This window comes from Telopea speciosissima, chromosome 5, assembly GCF_018873765.1.
Source record: "Telopea speciosissima isolate NSW1024214 ecotype Mountain lineage chromosome 5, Tspe_v1, whole genome shotgun sequence".
NCBI lineage: Eukaryota > Viridiplantae > Streptophyta > Magnoliopsida > Proteales > Proteaceae > Telopea > Telopea speciosissima.
This window is the reverse complement of record NC_057920.1, coordinates 61157980-61177019: the sequence shown is the minus strand read 5'-3', so window position 1 is coordinate 61177019 and position 19040 is coordinate 61157980. Positions and strand designations below refer to the sequence as shown.

Here is a 19040-nt window from a genome sequence, read left to right as displayed (position 1 = left end):
GGCTGCAACCGGGCGAGTTTGATCAAACCTTGAATCGATCAAAATCCAGTTGGGTGCTCAATGGGATAGAACCCCACACCGGGACCGCCTGCTTTTTAAACGTGTCGAACTGAAACCCGACACGATTAATAATCGGACCGGTCAGGACTTTATCCAGGTGGGCTCGGTCAAATCTGCCAGGCACGCAAATTCAAGTTGACTAGTTGATAATTGATATATGAGATTTTAGATATCTCAACCTTCCAAGTTTTTATCTTATCCTCTATTAATTCCTGCAATTCTATGTCCCTGTAAAACCGATAAACATGCAATGAAGATAGCTCGGGATAGATTTCTCAATGAAATATAGTCCAACTTACTGGCTCACCAGTGTCACACCCACCCACTCACTGATCCCTCCCTACACACACATATGTACACAGACGAAGCAAAATGGTTAGACAATTTTTATATTAAATCAACAAAAGTGTAACTTACATACAGCTTTAACTCTTATTTTCCAAACGCAACTCAACCATCAATAAAATGTTTGAGTCGGTCTTTCCCGAGTTGATCTTCTCAATGATACACCAGATCTCACATCAAAAGGGTTAACCCAACCTAATTTCTCTGAGTCAGTCTCCCTACAACTACTACATCTATCACTACTGCTACATTGGTTTGACGACTTTCTACACTGTTTAGTTGTGTCCGGGTGTAAAAGGGAAGAGTCTGGGTTTCCCTTCCCTTGCCAATCCTGTTTCCTACTGCTCTCTTGAGGTTGCCTCATCAAAATTCCATCAGCCTCTGGCACTGAACCTGGAATGTAAGCTGGATACCCACTTGTCTCAGGAGAACCCGGTTCATGTCTCTTCAAGTTCACTGGGGGAGAAAGTGAGCACAACGAGGAAGAGGAACCATCCGAGTCTGATAAGACCCCCAAAGGAATGTTCCAACTGCGTCCTGCATCCGCAAATATGTAATCAGAAAAATCTTCAGTGCTGGTCGAGTCCCTCGTGCTTTCAGTACTGCATGAGCCTTCATCTGAGCAGCTAAAGAGGGAAGAATTGTCACTCAATGAATCAAAGCTTGCACCACCATCCTTGGTCATCCAAGGAGCATAGCCTTCAGGCACCCTATGCACCATAGCAGGGCCGGTACTTGGAACGATGTTAGTTCTTGACTTGGATGTTGTACTTTTTCCATTGTTGTTGACAGCTTCTGAGAATCTGCTTCTTTTCATTTTGTTATCACTGGATATCATTGATTTCCTAATCAAACTTGGGGCCCGAGGAGAGAACCTACCAGTGAAGAATTTAAATTAGACTACCACCAGCAATCAGACAAACTAAGATGTAGAGGCCTTTTTTTCCTGTGTATTGGGAGGGTTAACCAATACGCCTGTGCAGAGAAATGTTACCTGGCATAAAGAAGCATGTATGCCCCCTTTGATAAGACCCTATCAAGCTCAACAGGTTTGACCTACACATTCATGACCAGCATCGTTGTCAGAAGTCTGGCATTGTTAATATTGTTCGTTAGTGAGCAGAATACATTAACCACAAGAAACAGCCAATACAAATAGAGAACCCAAAGGTTAGGAAGGCAGCTAATCAGTAAAGCACAACTACAAAATAGTGCACCCAGCAGGCCAGCAGGGTATGCCAACCTGTATCAAAAGGCCAAAAGATATAGCCAAATGCTATTATCATGACAAACCAATATTGATTTCATAGATAATTTACCATATTTACTCTCAACCATCCAAAGATGTCAGACATCTAATGGTTACAACAGCACAAGAGCTGAACTCACACAAGAAATCCAAGATGGGGACAGTCCTTAAGTGCAGCTCTTTCAGGCTCATATTGCATAGCTAGGCTCGTAAGCCCTAAGGCTTCTATAGTGAATTTATTCAAAGACAATCCAGAAGCACCAAACAGTACAGACCAATTCTAGTTGTGAAGAAATTCAAAAATCCAAAAAGAAATATGCTTTGAAGGGTACAATTAACGAGAAATATGGAACATACCGTGCTGTCATCAATCTTGAACCACTTTCCCTGGAAATTTCTAACATAACACACGTAGTGACCAGAAAATGCAGCATTCATAATGTCCAAGTGCACAACAACTGCATAAAGCCGGTATATGGGGGACTTGTCGCTTGTCCCGCTCATATATGGAGCCAAATTTAGGATCTCTGGAAACTGAACTGACTTGTTGAGCTTTCCAAATTTACCAGACTGCAAAGCATTGTCAACAAAGCAAGACTTAAAAGCTGAAACTTTTATGCAAAAATGCCACATACCCATGAAGAATTAATTACCTGAAATCGCTTTAAAACAATTGTAAGGATATTAGGAGCTTCTAATACCGTCAACTTCTTTTTTGCTTTCTCATAGGATTTACATCTGGTAGGGGGAAAGGGGAAAAGAATATAAGATTTTTTTCCTTTTTTAGTCAATAGAATATAAAAAAATTAGAAAGAATAAGACTAGCAACAAATGTAAATGCACAAAAACATTCTTCTTTCAATGTCCATGCATGCAAGGAAAACACAAACTCGAAAGCGAATCAGTCAACCAGGGAGGAACAGGCAGCCAGTTGGAGGCACGGAAGCAGCAGTACTACTATTACTGATTGATATAAAGGCCACTTGACCATGCTTGGAAAAGCAAGAGAACAGAAAAAGACAAATGACAAGCTTTTGACACACGGCATAATGATAAAACTTCTCTGACCTTTATTGCAACATTTGGCATACTCTACTTACTATAGATCTAACATAATTAATCTATGAAAAAGGTAAATATATGTTCTACATTGTTTAAATCAATGCTCTTTGACGCAATCCTGGATTCCAAAACCCTGTTTTGGGATCGGTTTTGGGATTGCTATGTGCCCAGGCAGACATGCTTTAGGAATCAGTATCAGATAGAGAAAATGAAAAGGAGGTAGACTGACTCTTCTTACGCCTGAACCCAATTAATGTTAGACAGGTAACGATGGCTATAAAGCAGGGGAAAGGGAGGAAAAGATGGAAAAAGAAGAATAGAAGGAACTCAGAAGGGGAGAGGAAGAAATCTACACTGAGAGAAAGGAAGCCTGATTTGATCAGGAGGATGAGAGAGAGAGAGAAGAGGAAGGAAGAAGAACACTCAAACACAACTCAACTTTTCATTCTCATTCAATCACTAATCTTCCAGATGAAGTTACATGTATTTAAATAGGAAGAAAAGCCTCTAACACAACAGAAAATAGAAACTAATAACAAGAAGGAAACTACTAAATCAAGCAAATCTGCTACATAGCTAACCCAAAATAAAACACAATAAAATAAAAGGTTACAAGATAACCCCAAATAAATAAATAAACTCTTAATCCTACTGGACCAAAACTAAATTTGGACCTGGTTCATCTCGGTCTGAACAAAAAAATAGGGCTTGTGCCAGTCCAAGCAAGCATTACTGCAATCACTCTTAGCAAGCATTACTGCAATCACTCTTAGTAGCCAAAGGAGCCACAAGTTCTCAAGTTATGGTATCCAACGGAATCTGGAAAGAATTAAATTTAACAAAGCAATTCTGTTCTCTGGAATGAAATAAATTTAACAAAGCAATTCTGTTCACTTAAACATAATTAAAAACAAGTCTAATTGACAGTTAAATAACATAAGCTTTTAGGATCAATTACTGCCAGGTGACCAAGTCATTATAAAAGGGCGTACCCAGTGCACGAGGCCCCCGCCACTGTTGGGTCTGGGGAGAGTCATAATGTATGCAGCCTTACCCACACTTAGCAGAGAGGCTGTTTCCCGACTCGAACCCATGACCACTAGGTTGCAATGGCCAAGTCATTATCATAAGCCTTAATTCATGTCCTCATTCGACTAACCTTCAAAGAAATAGTCAGTAAATTTTGAACATCCCTTTTGTGTAAAGGTGGCAACTAGGTGAGTTTGGGTTACGCTATCCTAGGAGATTTAGGCTATATGCCCTACTCAAACCGACTCATTATTAAATAGGGTAGAAAGGGCATGCTCAAGTCCACAGCCAAATCAACATTGAGCAGGTTCAGCAGGCATAAATGCCAATAGAATATATATATATATATATATATATATATATATATATATATATATATATATATATATTATATTTGGGATTCGACAAACCCCATACAATTTTTAAATACATTATTAGCTATTTTTTATAGGAAAAGGTATCTGAACTCCAATTGGAATCTTTTAAATCGGACAGCTCTCCTCCTTATAAGACTGCCTTCTCAAGCAACCAGAATTTGTTAAACTTCAACTCCAGCAACCAGAGTACCAGACCTCTGGGGTAGCTTGACTCAAGTGGCTGGCTTACAACAACCCAATTCCAGCGACTATCAAATCCAGTGGTTAACTCCAGCAACTGACATTTCTGTTTTCCGGTGATTTCTTCAGCAAACATTTCAGTTTGGGGTTCATCCTCAACACATTTACATCTAAATTTCAAAATTTTAAGGTTTAAGGTTTCAAGGAGTTTTTTGGTGACTTCACCGGCGTTTTTCATAGTTTAAGTCTTGAGGTTCCATGAAGGTTCTCATGGAGTTTATGTTTCATAGAATTTAATTTTGGTTACATAAGAGGAAGAACAATGTTCAGACTTTCGAGTGAAAATGCACAAAAGTTTGCAAAATATTTATGTTCCTAAGTGGTTGAAACGAAATATATGTGGAACTGAAATGCACAGACATTTCAGTAGTAATGGCCAAAACAAAAATGTGAGGTAGCAAAATTTGGTTGAGATATCAAAATGAAACATTGTAATAAGTAAAATACAATTTTTCAAACCATTTCGAGTCAAATCAGAATCAAAACATGCAAAACTGCTAGGGAAACTTATTTTGGCCATTGTAAACCATAATTTCTTTACCTTTTTTGTTATTAAAAACTGAATTGACTATACAAAAATTCAAAAAAAGATAAAATCATTTTTAGTTCATAATGCATGCAGTTGACTAAGAAAAAAAATATAGAATAGAATTAACATATTGGTGTTTTCCTCCTTTTTTATAGTAAAACGGCAGCTTCTCATGTAATTGTTGTACAGAAAAATTAAACATTTTCCATGATACAATAAAGTAGATTATGCTATAACATAATTCTACTGCTTTAAGGGTATGATGAGAGGATACAACCCTTATTATATTTGTGGAGAATAACTTATATTGGCCAAAATACTCAAAAATTACACAATACACAAATCTACTAAGGTTTTAAAATCATAAAACCACTTTGATGGTTTTCTTTGATTTCTAATAATCTCGTAAATCGAAGGCAGCTTCCAATTGCTCGGAAATTCTCAGCTATACAGGGGTCTTAGATGGTGAGCAAAAACAATTGATCAGGAAGTTGGTCAGCTTTCCGAAGGTAGAAGAATGAGAGTTCGTGCTAACTGACTCTCGAGTGATAGGCTCGAACATAACGCCTTAAGCAGCAAGCAAGGTACCAGATCAGGAGGAGATGGATAAAACAAGGTGGAATGCGGGATACCAAATTGTTCAGCTTGTGCAACTCGTACAATTATGTCTTGCTGTAGTGCATATTTATACTCAAATAAGAATCCCTTGCAGCTAAGTCACAGATTTCAAAGAATTTCCCTCATTTCGCAGATTTTGAAAATTTTAACAGATTTCAAGACCATTTTACAAATTCCGATGAAATATTTTGGTCTCAACTACTTTCAACCATGAGGGAGATGGCTGTCAGGTCGAAGTTTGAAACTATAGATGTAATTGGATTGAATTCGGTCAGATAGTGGCATTATCATATTCGTATCTGTTTATATTCGGATGGATTCAGATAATAATCTATCAGTTTTCGGACAGATTCGGATAGTTTTCGGATAGTATTTTTTGAATACGGATTCTCCTAAATGGATATGAACGCAAATCGAATACGAATTTTCGACTATCTGTTGGCATCTTTACCGTTTTTATGGTGAGGGTTAGGGTTGAGACTTGAGAGTTCAACAAGTACCCTTTCTTCTACTCTTCTTAGTCTTTGATTTTCTCACATAGATATGTGATTCCATGTATCACATTGCATAAAACAATATATATAAACCAATAGAAAATATAGAAAAAGAATCACATTATCTTAACTTATAAAATTAAAAAAATAAGATAACAAAATCCAATAAGCTAACTCAAAAGGATAGATGGACACAAAGATATATTTCAGATATTTTATTACCGTCGGATTGCAAAACGAATCGTATACGACTTTCGACTGTCCGCTGGCATCTTTACCGTTTTTATGGTGAGGGTTAGGGTTGAGACTTGAGAGTTCAACAACTACCCTTTCTTCTACTCTTCTTAGTCTTTGATTTTCTCACATAGATATGTGATTCCATGTATCACATTGCATAAAACAATATATATAAACCAATAGAAAATATAGAAAAAGAATCATATTATCTTAACTTATAAAATTATAAAAATAAGATAACAAAATCCAATAAGCTAACTTAAAAGGATAGACGGACACAGATATATTTCAGATATTTTATTACCGTCGGATTGCAAAACGAATCGGATAATAATCGGTCGGATAGGGGGATTATCATATTCGTATCCGATTAGTTTCAGACGGATTCGGATTCTCCTAAACGGATACGATTGCGGATCGAATACGGATTTTCGAATATTCATATACATCTTTATTTGAAACCTTGGTCAGACTCAAAAGAATAAGGATGAGTCTCAAAGGATAGTTGGGATTTAATATCCCAAAGCATTTAGCCAGCTCTTCAAGAGGATTCCCTTCCCATTTTTATGTTATATAAACTAATTTTAGAAGTGGTATTAAATAGGTCAAATTAATAGAAATACTAGAGTTCAAACTGTAATATATGTCAATTAGATCTCTTTTCCTTTCCTCTTCTGTTTCTTCTATTCTACTACTACTTCCTTATTAGTTATTACCCTTGTCTGTTTCTTCATCTATTCTAGTTGTTCTTTTAGATTTCAGAACTGCAGTCTAACCTGTTCTGCAACTGGTCGATGTAGATCACAAGTCCATATGTACTCGTAGGAACAAGCCTCAAAACCAGCCCAGCAAGGTTGTGGGATTCAACTGCTGTGAGAGGCAGCCCGGTCTGCTGATGTGGCAAGTCCTTATTGGTTCGATGGAGCATCACCTAAGGCAGCCCCAGCCCAGAGAGAACCATGAAGAATAGAAGGGACCAAGACAGAAAAAAGGGAAAAAAGTTACTGTTCACATGAACAGTGATTTGGGGGCAGATATGGATAAGCTGGTGGAGATTGAATGCAACTTTGAAGACTTCTAGAAGACTTTCTAATTTATTTAGTTTCTATTTTAGTGTCTTTCCTTTTGTTTTAGAAAGCTGAAATACATGGCTTTAGTAGCTTCTAATTCTAGTTGGTTGCTATTTTAAATAAGTTGTCATTGACAGTAGTTGCTAGGTTTAGTAAGTTTCTATTTCCTACTTTCTATTGTTGGAAGTTTCTATTTTCTACCTTCTATTTTGTAAGCTTGCCTAAGCTATTAATAGGCCCCCTATTATAAGGAAGGCTCAGAATTGAATAATACAATTTTGAGGTCATGCATGTCATTGGTTATGGGAGAACATTCCCTGTTCAACAGCTGGGATAGAAGTGGGTGAGAGACCCAGGGCTGAGATACCCCATCCCCTACCCCCTTTATCTTCTTCTCCTCCTTTCTTCTTACCCTTTATGTTCTCCATTCATATGCAATAGAAAAACGACAATAAAAAAAAAAAAAGAGTTTTAGTTATTTACTTTGTTCCTTATTGTGTTGATCCTGGCTGCAATCGATCTCTCACTGGTTTCTCCCTGGTTTGAGGTCGATCTTGCATTACTGGTGGTACCCTGTTTTCACGAACACTTTTGACTGGCATAAAACCTCCTTATCTGATTGTCTACACATTGGATTGTCCTCAAATTTTATCAGACCTTTGTTTGTCAATGTGTCCTGAATTCTAGTGATAACCTTAAGTTTCTAAGCCAGAATAATCCCATCTATTGTTGACACTCTATTTCTGGTTTTCTCACTGCAACTACCCATTGCACTTTGATATCCTTATTAATTATTGTTTGCTGACCCGGGATGTACCTAAGGACCTAGGCAATCATGTTGCCAAGTCTCAGGCTTGTTTGTGACTGATTTGGGAAGTTATACTTCAGTAGTTGGTATGGATTTAGCACTGGTTCTCTTTCTATGAGGAAGAAGAAAAAGCATTTGTCCTAATTTATAACTAAGGACATGTTCCTTCTAATATTAATTAATCAAAGGCTCTTATATTAATAAGGGAGAATGTTCTCTGGGCCGCAGCGCAGGCTGCGCCAGGCACATGGGTCTGCCACTCAGTGGGCAAGGTGGTCATTGCACCCACCCCCATGTGCCTGGGCACAGCCTGCGCTGCGGCACAGAGAACAGCGCCCCTACTAATAAATTGCTTCTGTTTTACCCTACTATAAAGAAATTCCAGGATAGTCCGTTACCCTTCAATTTATTACCCCTCTGCCCCAGGGTCCTTTATTTCTTCTAAAAGGGTCCTGAACAGTACAGTAAATTTACGGATTTGCCACTATCCGTATTATTTGAGCATCTATAACTTGGGGCGAGCCTACAGTGACCCAAAAGCAGAGCTTTGGAACCCAGAGTTGCATTATTCCACCCAGCCTAGAGTTTTGCCTGTCCGCTACAAAAATGGACAGTTCTGACCCCTCCTCCCTCCTTTTATAGAAAAGGCCAGGACTCAGGAGACGATGAATCCTCCAAAATTCAGTGGCACACCCATTGGCATATCTGTAAGCACATATGCAGGCAGAATTCCATGGGGAGGGGGAAATGTGTCTGGGTAATCTAGTCTTTGAGCGAGCATTCAGTCATGCAGCAGGAACTGCTTGTTTTTAAAAGGGAATATAAGCATAAATGCAGGTTCAGGAGTAAGCCTGTCTGACTAATAATTAGAGTGGCATCTCATGCTAAAGACGGGCCCAAACATAAGATGAGCTCCTGACAATTGGATGGGATGAAATTTCCAACCCCACTCTTATGTATTTAGATTGCATGAATGAAATGGTAGCAAGACAGACACTTGACCAATTGGTATGAATTAGCATTGTGAAAATTATCCAGAAGCCCTTCTTTTTTCCATCATGACACAAGCAGAGAAAGGATATAAGTGAATGACAACATAAAAATAATCAAAATGCACCGAGACAAACTAGTAAAGAATTTCACCTGCCACAGTGATACTTGTTATCTCCATCCAATGTTTCAGTGGCTGTAAACTGTGCAAGAGCCTCTTCGAGAGTTCCAATGTCCCCCTGTATCTCAACAGTAAGATCCATCATCCGTTCATGCCGCTCAGATTTGCCTTGGCATTTCAGACACTTTATCTGCAAGTCCCAGTCATCAAACTTATCCAATTACTACATCTAAATGAAGAATCTACCACAGAAATCATAAATGATTCAACAATACTTAAAGAGAAATTGAAGCAGTATAAAGAATGTCAATATTATTATCTTAATATCTAGTATCTCTTGTTAAAATAAACTCCCGAGGAGCACAAAATACCTTAGATCGAAGGTAACCCCCAAATATCAGGCCTACAAGTGTTGTCTCTTCTGCCATTTGGTCTACTACATTTACCCCAGCTTCCTTGAGGCAAACCGATTGCATTGTATCAATAGCATACCTGAATATAATCATTAACTGAATCAGGGATTCGGAATATACATATTGGAGAAGATACAAAAGCATAACAAAATGGGAAAGCCATAATTTGATACGGTCAGCAGTGGAAATATCAAAAGACAACAAACCTTAAAAATTCATGGGCATCTTCTTCTCTACCACGACCAAGATGACTTCCAATGCTTTGTATTTGCGAGAGTATCCCAATGGGAGAAAGTGGTGATTTCCCCTCCTTTGCCTTCAGAATTAGATCCTCAAACTCACAGGAGAAACACCACTCCTTCTTCGAACCTGAAAAAGAACAAGGAATATAAGATAAAAAAAGAACTAAGAAAAACAGAATTTTTAATCGGTAGTAAAAATATAGTTCAAGAAAATCATATAAACTACTAAGTACAAAGGACATCAAGTGCAGATACTTGCATGCTTTAGAGTGGAGTCCTTGAAGAAGATAAGCAGTAAGAGGCTTAGTAAATGCCAGGCACTGGAGAACAGCATTAGCGTAACAGCTGATTTAAAAAAAAAAGTGAATATTTGTGTCAGTAACAATTTAGAGTACGTTAGTGTAGCTGTTGTTGGGCTCCCAACAGCTGGAAAGCCATCCCCTGGGCAATCATGCATATCCCCACCAAAGCAATTTACAATTGAACAACCTAATTATTGATGACTTTGTAGCAGCACCACCACATACTTTTTAAACTACTTTCCTAATTTTTCCATTTGCATGGCAACCTTATTCCAGAATAGAATAAACACAGATTTCGTATATAAATATCACAATCCCAAAAGTTAAGTTCATTCTCCACTATAATGGCCATTGAATTTATGAGGATGAGACATGAGAGACGAGTTAGACAAACTTAGTAGATCACGCATCAAATGACTAGGATTAGATAAAGATTACACACTTGATGCATTATGCAGGAAAACTTTGACAGTAGTAGCCTCCAATATTACAGGATACAATTTGGTAAATGATGAAGAGATGTTTGTGTAGAAAAGGCATAGATACATCAATATTTGAAATCCCTTCTATCCCTGAATCGACCAAGTCACCAGACACTGCATGCAACTGTGGGAACATTTCAGGATCAGGTTTTTCTACTGAAGTACTGATATGGATTCCACCTTCGGAAATACATATATACAGGCAGAATGCACCACTAAAGTTAAGAATACCAGATGTAAACAATATGAAAGGGAAAAGGCCCAAGAAAGAGGGAAGGAGTAGGAGAAAAAGGAGCCAAGAAAACAAAACAAAACAAGCAAAACCCAGCAACAATCAACCACCAAAAAAATCCAAGCAAAAATCAGACAAAATCTCAACACTAATACCCAACAACTTCACTTGAATACCAACAGCCAGAACTTAAACCTCACAAATCCAAGAAGCAACAACCCATACAAGAAAGTTATAAAGCTCATCACATCAGACTTGACAATTTCTCTTCCAGGTCAACTAAGAGACAAGAGGGTTACTTGGCTTCCATTATATTCTATGAGCTAGATGTCTTTACAACTTCCACAAAAAACTGTAAATACCTAATATTTCTCTTATTGTCCCTCCAATCAGGTTCCACACACTGTCCATATTTTTTAGATAAAGAAAAGATGACACTTCTACCCTAAGAAGAGGCAAACCCTATTCCTCACATTTTATCGCATGGGCTGCATCGTAATGATATAGAGAACATTTCATATTTATTCCACCACCCAGAAAGAATTTTATGCCATTGTTTGAGCATTTCAACTTTCAAGCATAGTATATTGGTGATGTAGATGTTTCTAGTTACAATGAAATTGACAGAAAATTTTCAATCCCCAAAAATTTACGTTCATAAAAGGATTAGTTAACTATGGTTGACATTTCCTAAAACCATTGCTCCTATTCCCAACTGGGTCTAAAATTAGGAAAATCAGATTAGGATTTCACTCTTTGACCCAATCATATTTTTTACAAAGAGTCAGGCTAGCCATGCAAGTCTTTCCAGGTGCAGCTTGAGTAGGTTGTCCTGATTTCATTGTGAAATGGGTTTGAGTAAAGAAGTTTCCCATCAAACCAACTCCCAAACATAACTTCCAAAAAACCCATAAGCAGTACTAGTGTTGGGAAGTTTCCAATCAAACCCACTCCCAAACATAACTTCCAAAAAAACCCATAAGCAGTACCAGCACAAGCATTGGTCAAGAAGACAGAAACAGAGGATATTCCTAACCCAATGCGATCAATTTAAGAATTAGAAGCTAATGACTGGTGCATAATTCATCTGTCAGACTCTGATTAGTAGTTATAAAAACCATAACTGAATCTAAAACTCAGAATCAGTCCCTTTGCAGTTGGTCAGCTCAGGAACAAAGTTTGCACAAAACCAGAAAGCACTGGCCAACTGTATTGAATCAAACAACAAAGGCTGGTTGCCCAGCTGACTTCCACTGGCGAAATCGATATTCCAGTTCTAATAACCATGATTTTGAACTAAAGCAAAAAATGAACCACTCATTTTTGTTTGAAATTTTGGTCGAGAAGTTTTGACGAAATATCTCGGTTTCGACACTTGTCGAAATGATATGGCATGCAAATTGTAGGGTCTTCAATGTTTCGATTTTTTTCACCGAAATGGACCATAGTTTGGTGCCATTGTGGTGGTATATTTCGACTATTTAGCTCTTTTGGGTAATTTCGGTGCCATTTCAGACATTTCAGTGGTATGAAACCAAAATCTTGAACCTTGGCCACCATGTACAGAGAACAACATATGCAAAAAAGTAAATATTTCAGCATATTGACCATAATGTAGCATCTTCCGAATTACATATCTTTTAGATAATATATTAGGCTTACGTCTTAAATAGGAACTACCATACTTCACCTGTTACCACAGTTTGTAAGGCCAAAAGGGCGAAATTCCAATTTGTCCGAATTGTAAAGTTTGAGGAATAGTTCATAAGGGAAGACCATCTGATAAAAAAAATATATATCAGTTTTACATATCACAATAACACCAGTAAACAAATGCCCCCATCATGAAACAAACAGCATAAGTTGAAGCAAAACCTTGCAATTGTATTTTCCGGCAACCTCAGTACCGAGCCCCAATGGGTTGTATACTGAGATTTTTGAGGATCTAAATTGCTGAACAACTTTCCGCACAGAAGTTTTCAAGCCATTACCAACATTAGGTGACGAACTTGCAACCTCAGGTGAACCATTTCTCACCGATTGAACACTATTTTCAACCTTTGTAGATGGAAGATCAGAAGCAGAAGATGAGAAAGACCTAACGGTTTTAGACTTCAATAACTGTGTATCATTGCGGCTTTCATTAGCCACAGTTTTTGACCTTTCAGAGCTCGATGCTGGCAAGCTACTGATCCTAGACAAATCTGTAACCATCTTTCGAGAGGGAGCAGCTCCAGTGGCAGGAGTTGCATTCTTAAAGCTTGTTGGAGAAGGATCGCTGGACTTGACTGTCTCAGGCTTTGAACGTTGTGAAGGAAAGGAAGAATCAATACGCCCAGACAAGTTCTTTGATGAGCATAAGAGAGAACCAGAATCAGATAAAACGTCATCACCATCTTCTCTGATACTGGAGTAAGCAGAATCATCATGAACACCATACCCACTCAAATCAAGAGCTGGGCCCCAGAAATCAGAACATGCTGTAGACTCAGCAGGCATACATGCATTGGTGCTTGGACTCAAAGAACCAGTTGAGCTTGAAGGTGAATAAACAGCTGAGTTGTAGTTATCCTCTCCAGCATTAAAACTGGATTTCTCCTGCTTTAATTTACTAGAAGAAGAACAATTTACAGAATTGACTGAACTATTAAACTCTGAAGGTAGTGATTTAGTTAGCTTCATATCCTTAACATCTGTGCTACTCTCAAGCTTATCCGCTGTCGTAATATTGGTTTGAAGTCCCTCCACTCTGTCAGATGTGCTTGGAACAGGTATCTCACAGACAGAAACATCAACCAATGATTCATTTGTGCCAGTGGATGTAAAGAAGCCAGTCGACAAGGAGCCACCAGAAGATTCAGAAACGGTGCCTGTAGTTTTGGGATCAACAAGGGGTTTGATTGTATCATCTTTCCTGCCTAGAACTTCATATGTAGCAGGTTCCTCTTTTGAGGTTTCTATTTCATTGCTGTGTATGCCTTCAGTCTCCAAATTGTCACTAGAAAACTCACATTCATCCCCCGATACTGCCTTCTCGCCAAAGTCATTAACATGACTGATGGAAATTGGAGTGCTTTGGGGACGGCATTCATCCTTGTGCCCTTGTCTCCAGTGAATGATTTGACACTTACCAGAGCTGCACAAAATAATGCTCACATTAATAGTGTGGCAAGAAAAACTTCCAAGAGAACCTCCAGAGATCAGAATAAACAGAAACAGGTTGCTGTTTCATTTATATGTTGCCTCACTGCATGTTAGTCTGACCATCCAATATTTAGTGGTATGCTCAAAGTCATGCTCAGCACTTCAAATTTAAGAATAAATTCCTCCTTCAGTGTAATCAAGTAGAAGACATCCAAAAAGAAGGTATCTAATTAACTGAGACGATATTAGATTCAGAATTTAAGCAGATGCACGTAAAACTTAATTAAAAGAAAAAATTCATGGATTTTACCACATCAGCACACACCAACGAATAACCAAATGTTACTTGTGGCCAGTGCAGCAGAATTTGTTGATTTCTGCATCCCCTTTTAATGACCACATGACCATTCACACTTTTCCCATAAAATAGCAAAGCAAATGCATTGCCAGAGCATATCATGAGAAAGTCATTGCCTAATTATCCACAAAGGATTAGTAGTTTATTGTGTTTTGGAAAAGATGCAAGTGGTCAAAATTTCCATTCTCCAAATTTAAAGAGGTCTTGTTGTAAGAGATGCTGGCAGGTTAGTTCAGATATTTTTCGATAGGGTCCCTTTAGGCGTCAATATGCCTACTGAAGTATAACATTTCACTATTTGCCACTTGGCAGTACATGGGTTAGCCCATGCGATAGACGACCCCATACATCTCAATGACCAATTTTTAGCCCAAAGTAAGGAAAGTTGTTCACCAACACTGATTCAAAGTTTTAATAAAATTACCAAAATGCCATTAAATGGAGATGAAAATAAAATACAAAATGGCGTCTTTTGTAATTTTAGCTACTTCCACTACTCATTTTAAGCTCAAATTATACCAATGAGATGCTTGCCTGGTCCTCTATCACAAGGACTAACCCATATCATACCATAGTTCAAAAACTCGTTTCGGTAGGGCATTTCGGTGTAATTTTGCCAAAACAGTGTATTTTTTGGCATACAATTTAGGTTGGCCATTTCAATGGGCAAACAAATTCTGCCAAGACTGTATTTTTTGACAGACCGTTTAGGTTGGCCGTTTCAGTGGACAAAAACCCATATTAGGGGATAGTTCAGTGAAACCTTGTTTTAGCCTATATAAACATATGTAAACCTTCATATTCCAAGAAAAATCACTTAAGATGGTGTTTAGGATTTGCACCATTGATTGGCAATAAACGTTGAATCCTATTGTATACCTAATGTAATATTGCCTATTCTACACATTGTTTTAGTACTAGAAGACAGAATAGGCAAGTAAAACAAGTATATTATGCATCATGAATGAAGAAACATAATATTGATTAATTATTTATGAAATAGTACAAACTACAAAGTACAGTAACATAGACACTCAAGTCCCAAGTCTCGCTAAGATACAATAATTTCTGCTAATATGAACCATGACATGCTGGATTGAGTCCACTCATGGTCTGATTGAGCAGACCCACATTTTCCTCCAACTACATGACAAACGCATGCCATGTCATAGTGTGCGAGAAGAAACGCTCATAGTCCTCCACAGATGCCTTGTAAATGACCTCATCTCCGTACTGGAGGTAAACGGCCATTTCAGGAGGTAAACGGCCATTTCAGGGGGCAAACGGCTGAAACGATCAAAATTTCGGCGAAACAGTGCACTTTAGCAAAATTTCTACCGAATTTATGCTGCTTCCGGGTATCACCTACTGTTTCGACTTTCATCTCGTGCCTGTCGAAACTACTGAAATTTCTCCGGGAGATTTCGGCAAAATTTTGAACTGTGTACTGCCATGAAGCTAATAACAAAGCATTATACTTCACTAGGCATAGTGACAGGGAAGAAAACCCTTTTGCTTAAATTCTAAGGGTCCTAAGAAAGCTGCTAGCATCCATATTAATTTAGTTGTCTATTAAGATGGATTTCTTAATAGGACTAGTATCAAGATGCTTTAGTAGTAAGTTAAACTGCTAACAGTCAAAGTAGGAAAATTTTGAAGTTTTCCTTTGAGTTTGAAAAAGATTTGGAGTAAGGCAGTCCAGTCATGGTCTCTATAAAGATTCAATTCAAACAATTGAATAAAACAGAATGATTAGTTACACACTACGAAAACAGTTCACTTCCAATCAAGGCTAGCCAACCAAAACCTATTACTGTTCATGGCAAACAATTCCTTATTCCTTCTTTCTTTCCTTATTCTACACTATAGATAGAAGCTTTCACTATTTCTCTCATTTTTTGTAGATGCTTTTGAGTTGAGCTTGCTTATTTGAGAGACACTTCCGTAGCGGGTTTTTTTATTGTTCCTGAAAGTAGTTCAGTGCTAGAGAAGTCACAGAGTTAGAAATGGAAATAGATGGGACAGGAGCCACTAGAACCAAGTTTCCAGCAGAGAGCATCGCAGAAAGAAGGCTTTCTTTGGTTTAGCTACAGGGTAGCCCTTTCCCAAACAAACAAACCAAGAAACTGATACCAGCATAAACCTATTTGCAGGATGTGTTTATACAGTTTTTTAGCAGGTGACCACCATTAAGGGCATCAGCTAGCAAAAAAGCAGAAAAGGCCAAGAGGAACCTCAGGACCCATTTCATGACAACCGAAAGTCAAAAGTGCATTCGGCCAAAGAAAATATGAAGGTATTTACTTCAATTGCTTGAATATCTCCCAATGGCAGAGCCAAAGCACTATTACTTTGCTCCTTCCCATCAATAATACCGTCCTAGGAGAGGAAAAGATCTGCCAATGTAAGGCCCAGATGAGGGATTTTTTTTTTTTTGGGGGGGGGGGGGGGTGGGGAAGGGGGGGTGTGGACAGGTTGAATCAGTCAGTATTATGTTTCGATGTCAGTTTTTTATCAGTCAAATATGAAGTTTCAAGGGTTTGCTTAGTTTTTTACCGCATTATGGTTGCTCAGGAGGCTGATTCTTAGTCCAAGTAAGCTCAAAACCATGCTTCTCTTCAACCATTCACACCGTAAAGAAAAAATTAAAGGAAATTAAAAGGAAGGAATCAACTTCTTAACAGGATCAAGAAGACAAAGATGACCACAGATCTTAATAAACATCATCCCGAAAATTAAGAAACCTTAAACCACTAATCATTTTAGACCCCATTAGTCAGCCAAAGGTACGTTAGGGCCAACTACCATCTTTTTACTCTAGTTAATGAAGACCTGACGAGCATAATTCCCTTGCTTCAGATACATGACAAAAATTAATTGCTATCCTATTGACATAATGAAAGTGTCATGCATCAAGAATCCAAGATTCATGCATCATTTGTCATCCATAACACTTTCAGTACATTGAGCCCTCACATCTCTCTCCTATATCTTGAGCTAGGATCATGTCATAGTTGAAATTCACAGGTTAACAAAATCTAGAAATTTCAGCTTTGTAATTGTTCCTTCTCCATATATGTCAAAGAAGCCTATTCTTCACTTTCCAACTGTGTAATTGCTGTAATTGTTCCATCTCCATATTTATTAAAGGTGTCACCTACCCTACCGTATTGGTTCTTCCCTTTAGCCGTAGATCAAAGATGAAATCACAACTGGAGGAAATAAAAATACCATCGGCAGTACCATTCCCTTCGTAAGTTACACATGATTATGTCTCGAAAGTGATGTCACAATCCCCAAGACAGAAAACTGAATTAGCACCCTGCACCACCCCATTCCCAATAGAGGGGAAAAAATATTATATTTACCCCAAATTTCTTTGACTACGTTATGAATTCAGTGATTCGTTCAATCTGGTTATCAAATTCTCTGCCATGAGAACATCACTGAAACTACGATTTCCTCTAATAATAAGGATCAAAGTGGTAACTTTCCATAGTATCAAATTGCAACGGGTAAAAAAAATGCAATAAGAGCAATAATGATTTAAAATCGAATCCAAAACCTTAACACGACTACCAGATAGGGAGTGGAAAGAAATAAAACACACCAGTATCTCACGGCCTTGCAACGAGAGCAACGTGTGGTGGTGGGGCAAAAACAGACGGCGCACTGAAACTCCCGAGCGACGGAGACGGCGGCACCGTACTCCACCGCAGCCTCGAGCTCAGCCCTCGCAGCCTCTTCAGAGGCCAAAACGAGGAGTCTCTTGATCTCCTCCCTCCTGGCAACCGCAAGCTTCCATTTCCTACGGACAAAGAAACCGAGGCCAACGACCGGAACAACAACGAAGACAAAAAAGACCAGGATCAGGTCCGTAAACCCTAGATCCCTAGAAACAAGCATTTATCCAGGACGCGAGATGCATCCAGAACACCAAAACCCCAAATCCTACTCCTGCAGCTACGCAAACACATAGATTCGATGGCGGAGGCGGTGGTGATGATAGTGGCGCCGGTAGCGTAGATGGTGGTTATGGTAGTTGCGCATGCAAAAGCGACGATTCAACGACCGATCACTGGTGGCTTCCAGGGATGAAAGCCGTGGATGATTGAGGCATCATGAGGGATCGATGTGACCTGGACGGCGGTGATAACGGAGGAGTTGTTGACGAAGAGGAAACGATGATGAGAGAGAGAAGAACCAAAAGGGTGGAGAGCTCCAATATCTTGCTTACCGTAACCAACCAAAAAAAAACACAAAAAAAAGCAGGAAAGCTTGAGAGAGAGAGAGAGAGAGATGCAGAGGCAATGATGGTGGTTTCCAGTCCCCTCTCTCCCTCTCTTATGTTTTTTTTAAAGTTTTTTTTATGAGATCGGAGAGATTTGGCCATCTGGGTGAGTGGGTAGAATGGGGCCTTTTGCGGGATTTAGACAGAAAGCATAATACAGGTGCAGAACTAGACAGAATTAATTAGTTATTTTATTTAATGTAACTTTAGTTTAATAACGAATTAAACAAGTTAATTCCTTAATTAAAACGAGGGCACACACACTCACATAAGGAGGAAAGAATATTTACCTTTTTTAATGTCTTTGAATCTATGAGTTTGAAGCGTATAATATCGAGAAGCGTGAA

The 19040-nt window shown here is 38.5% G+C and overlaps 1 protein-coding gene across 2 annotated transcripts; it reads right to left on the bottom strand.

Moving 5' to 3' along the window:
- Positions 1-422: 422 nt before the first annotated feature.
- On the bottom strand, positions 423-18592 carry LOC122661308 (ubiquitin carboxyl-terminal hydrolase 16-like). Of its 2 annotated transcripts, none has more exons than XM_043856665.1 (11): positions 17968-18592; positions 12776-14036; positions 12591-12679; positions 10144-10229; positions 9849-10011; positions 9601-9721; positions 9262-9419; positions 2308-2392; positions 2012-2224; positions 1400-1461; positions 423-1280 (listed from the first exon to the last, which is right to left on the bottom strand). In XM_043856665.1, exons 1-11 carry the CDS (start codon positions 18306-18308, stop codon positions 518-520), a joined length of 3342 nt encoding a protein of 1113 aa, XP_043712600.1. In that variant the 5' UTR covers positions 18309-18592; the 3' UTR covers positions 423-517. The 2 variants fall into 2 exon arrangements, with proteins under 2 accessions (XP_043712600.1, XP_043712601.1); XM_043856666.1 differs by having other exon boundaries at positions 18013-18591.
- Between the last annotated feature and the right edge of the window lie 448 nt (positions 18593-19040).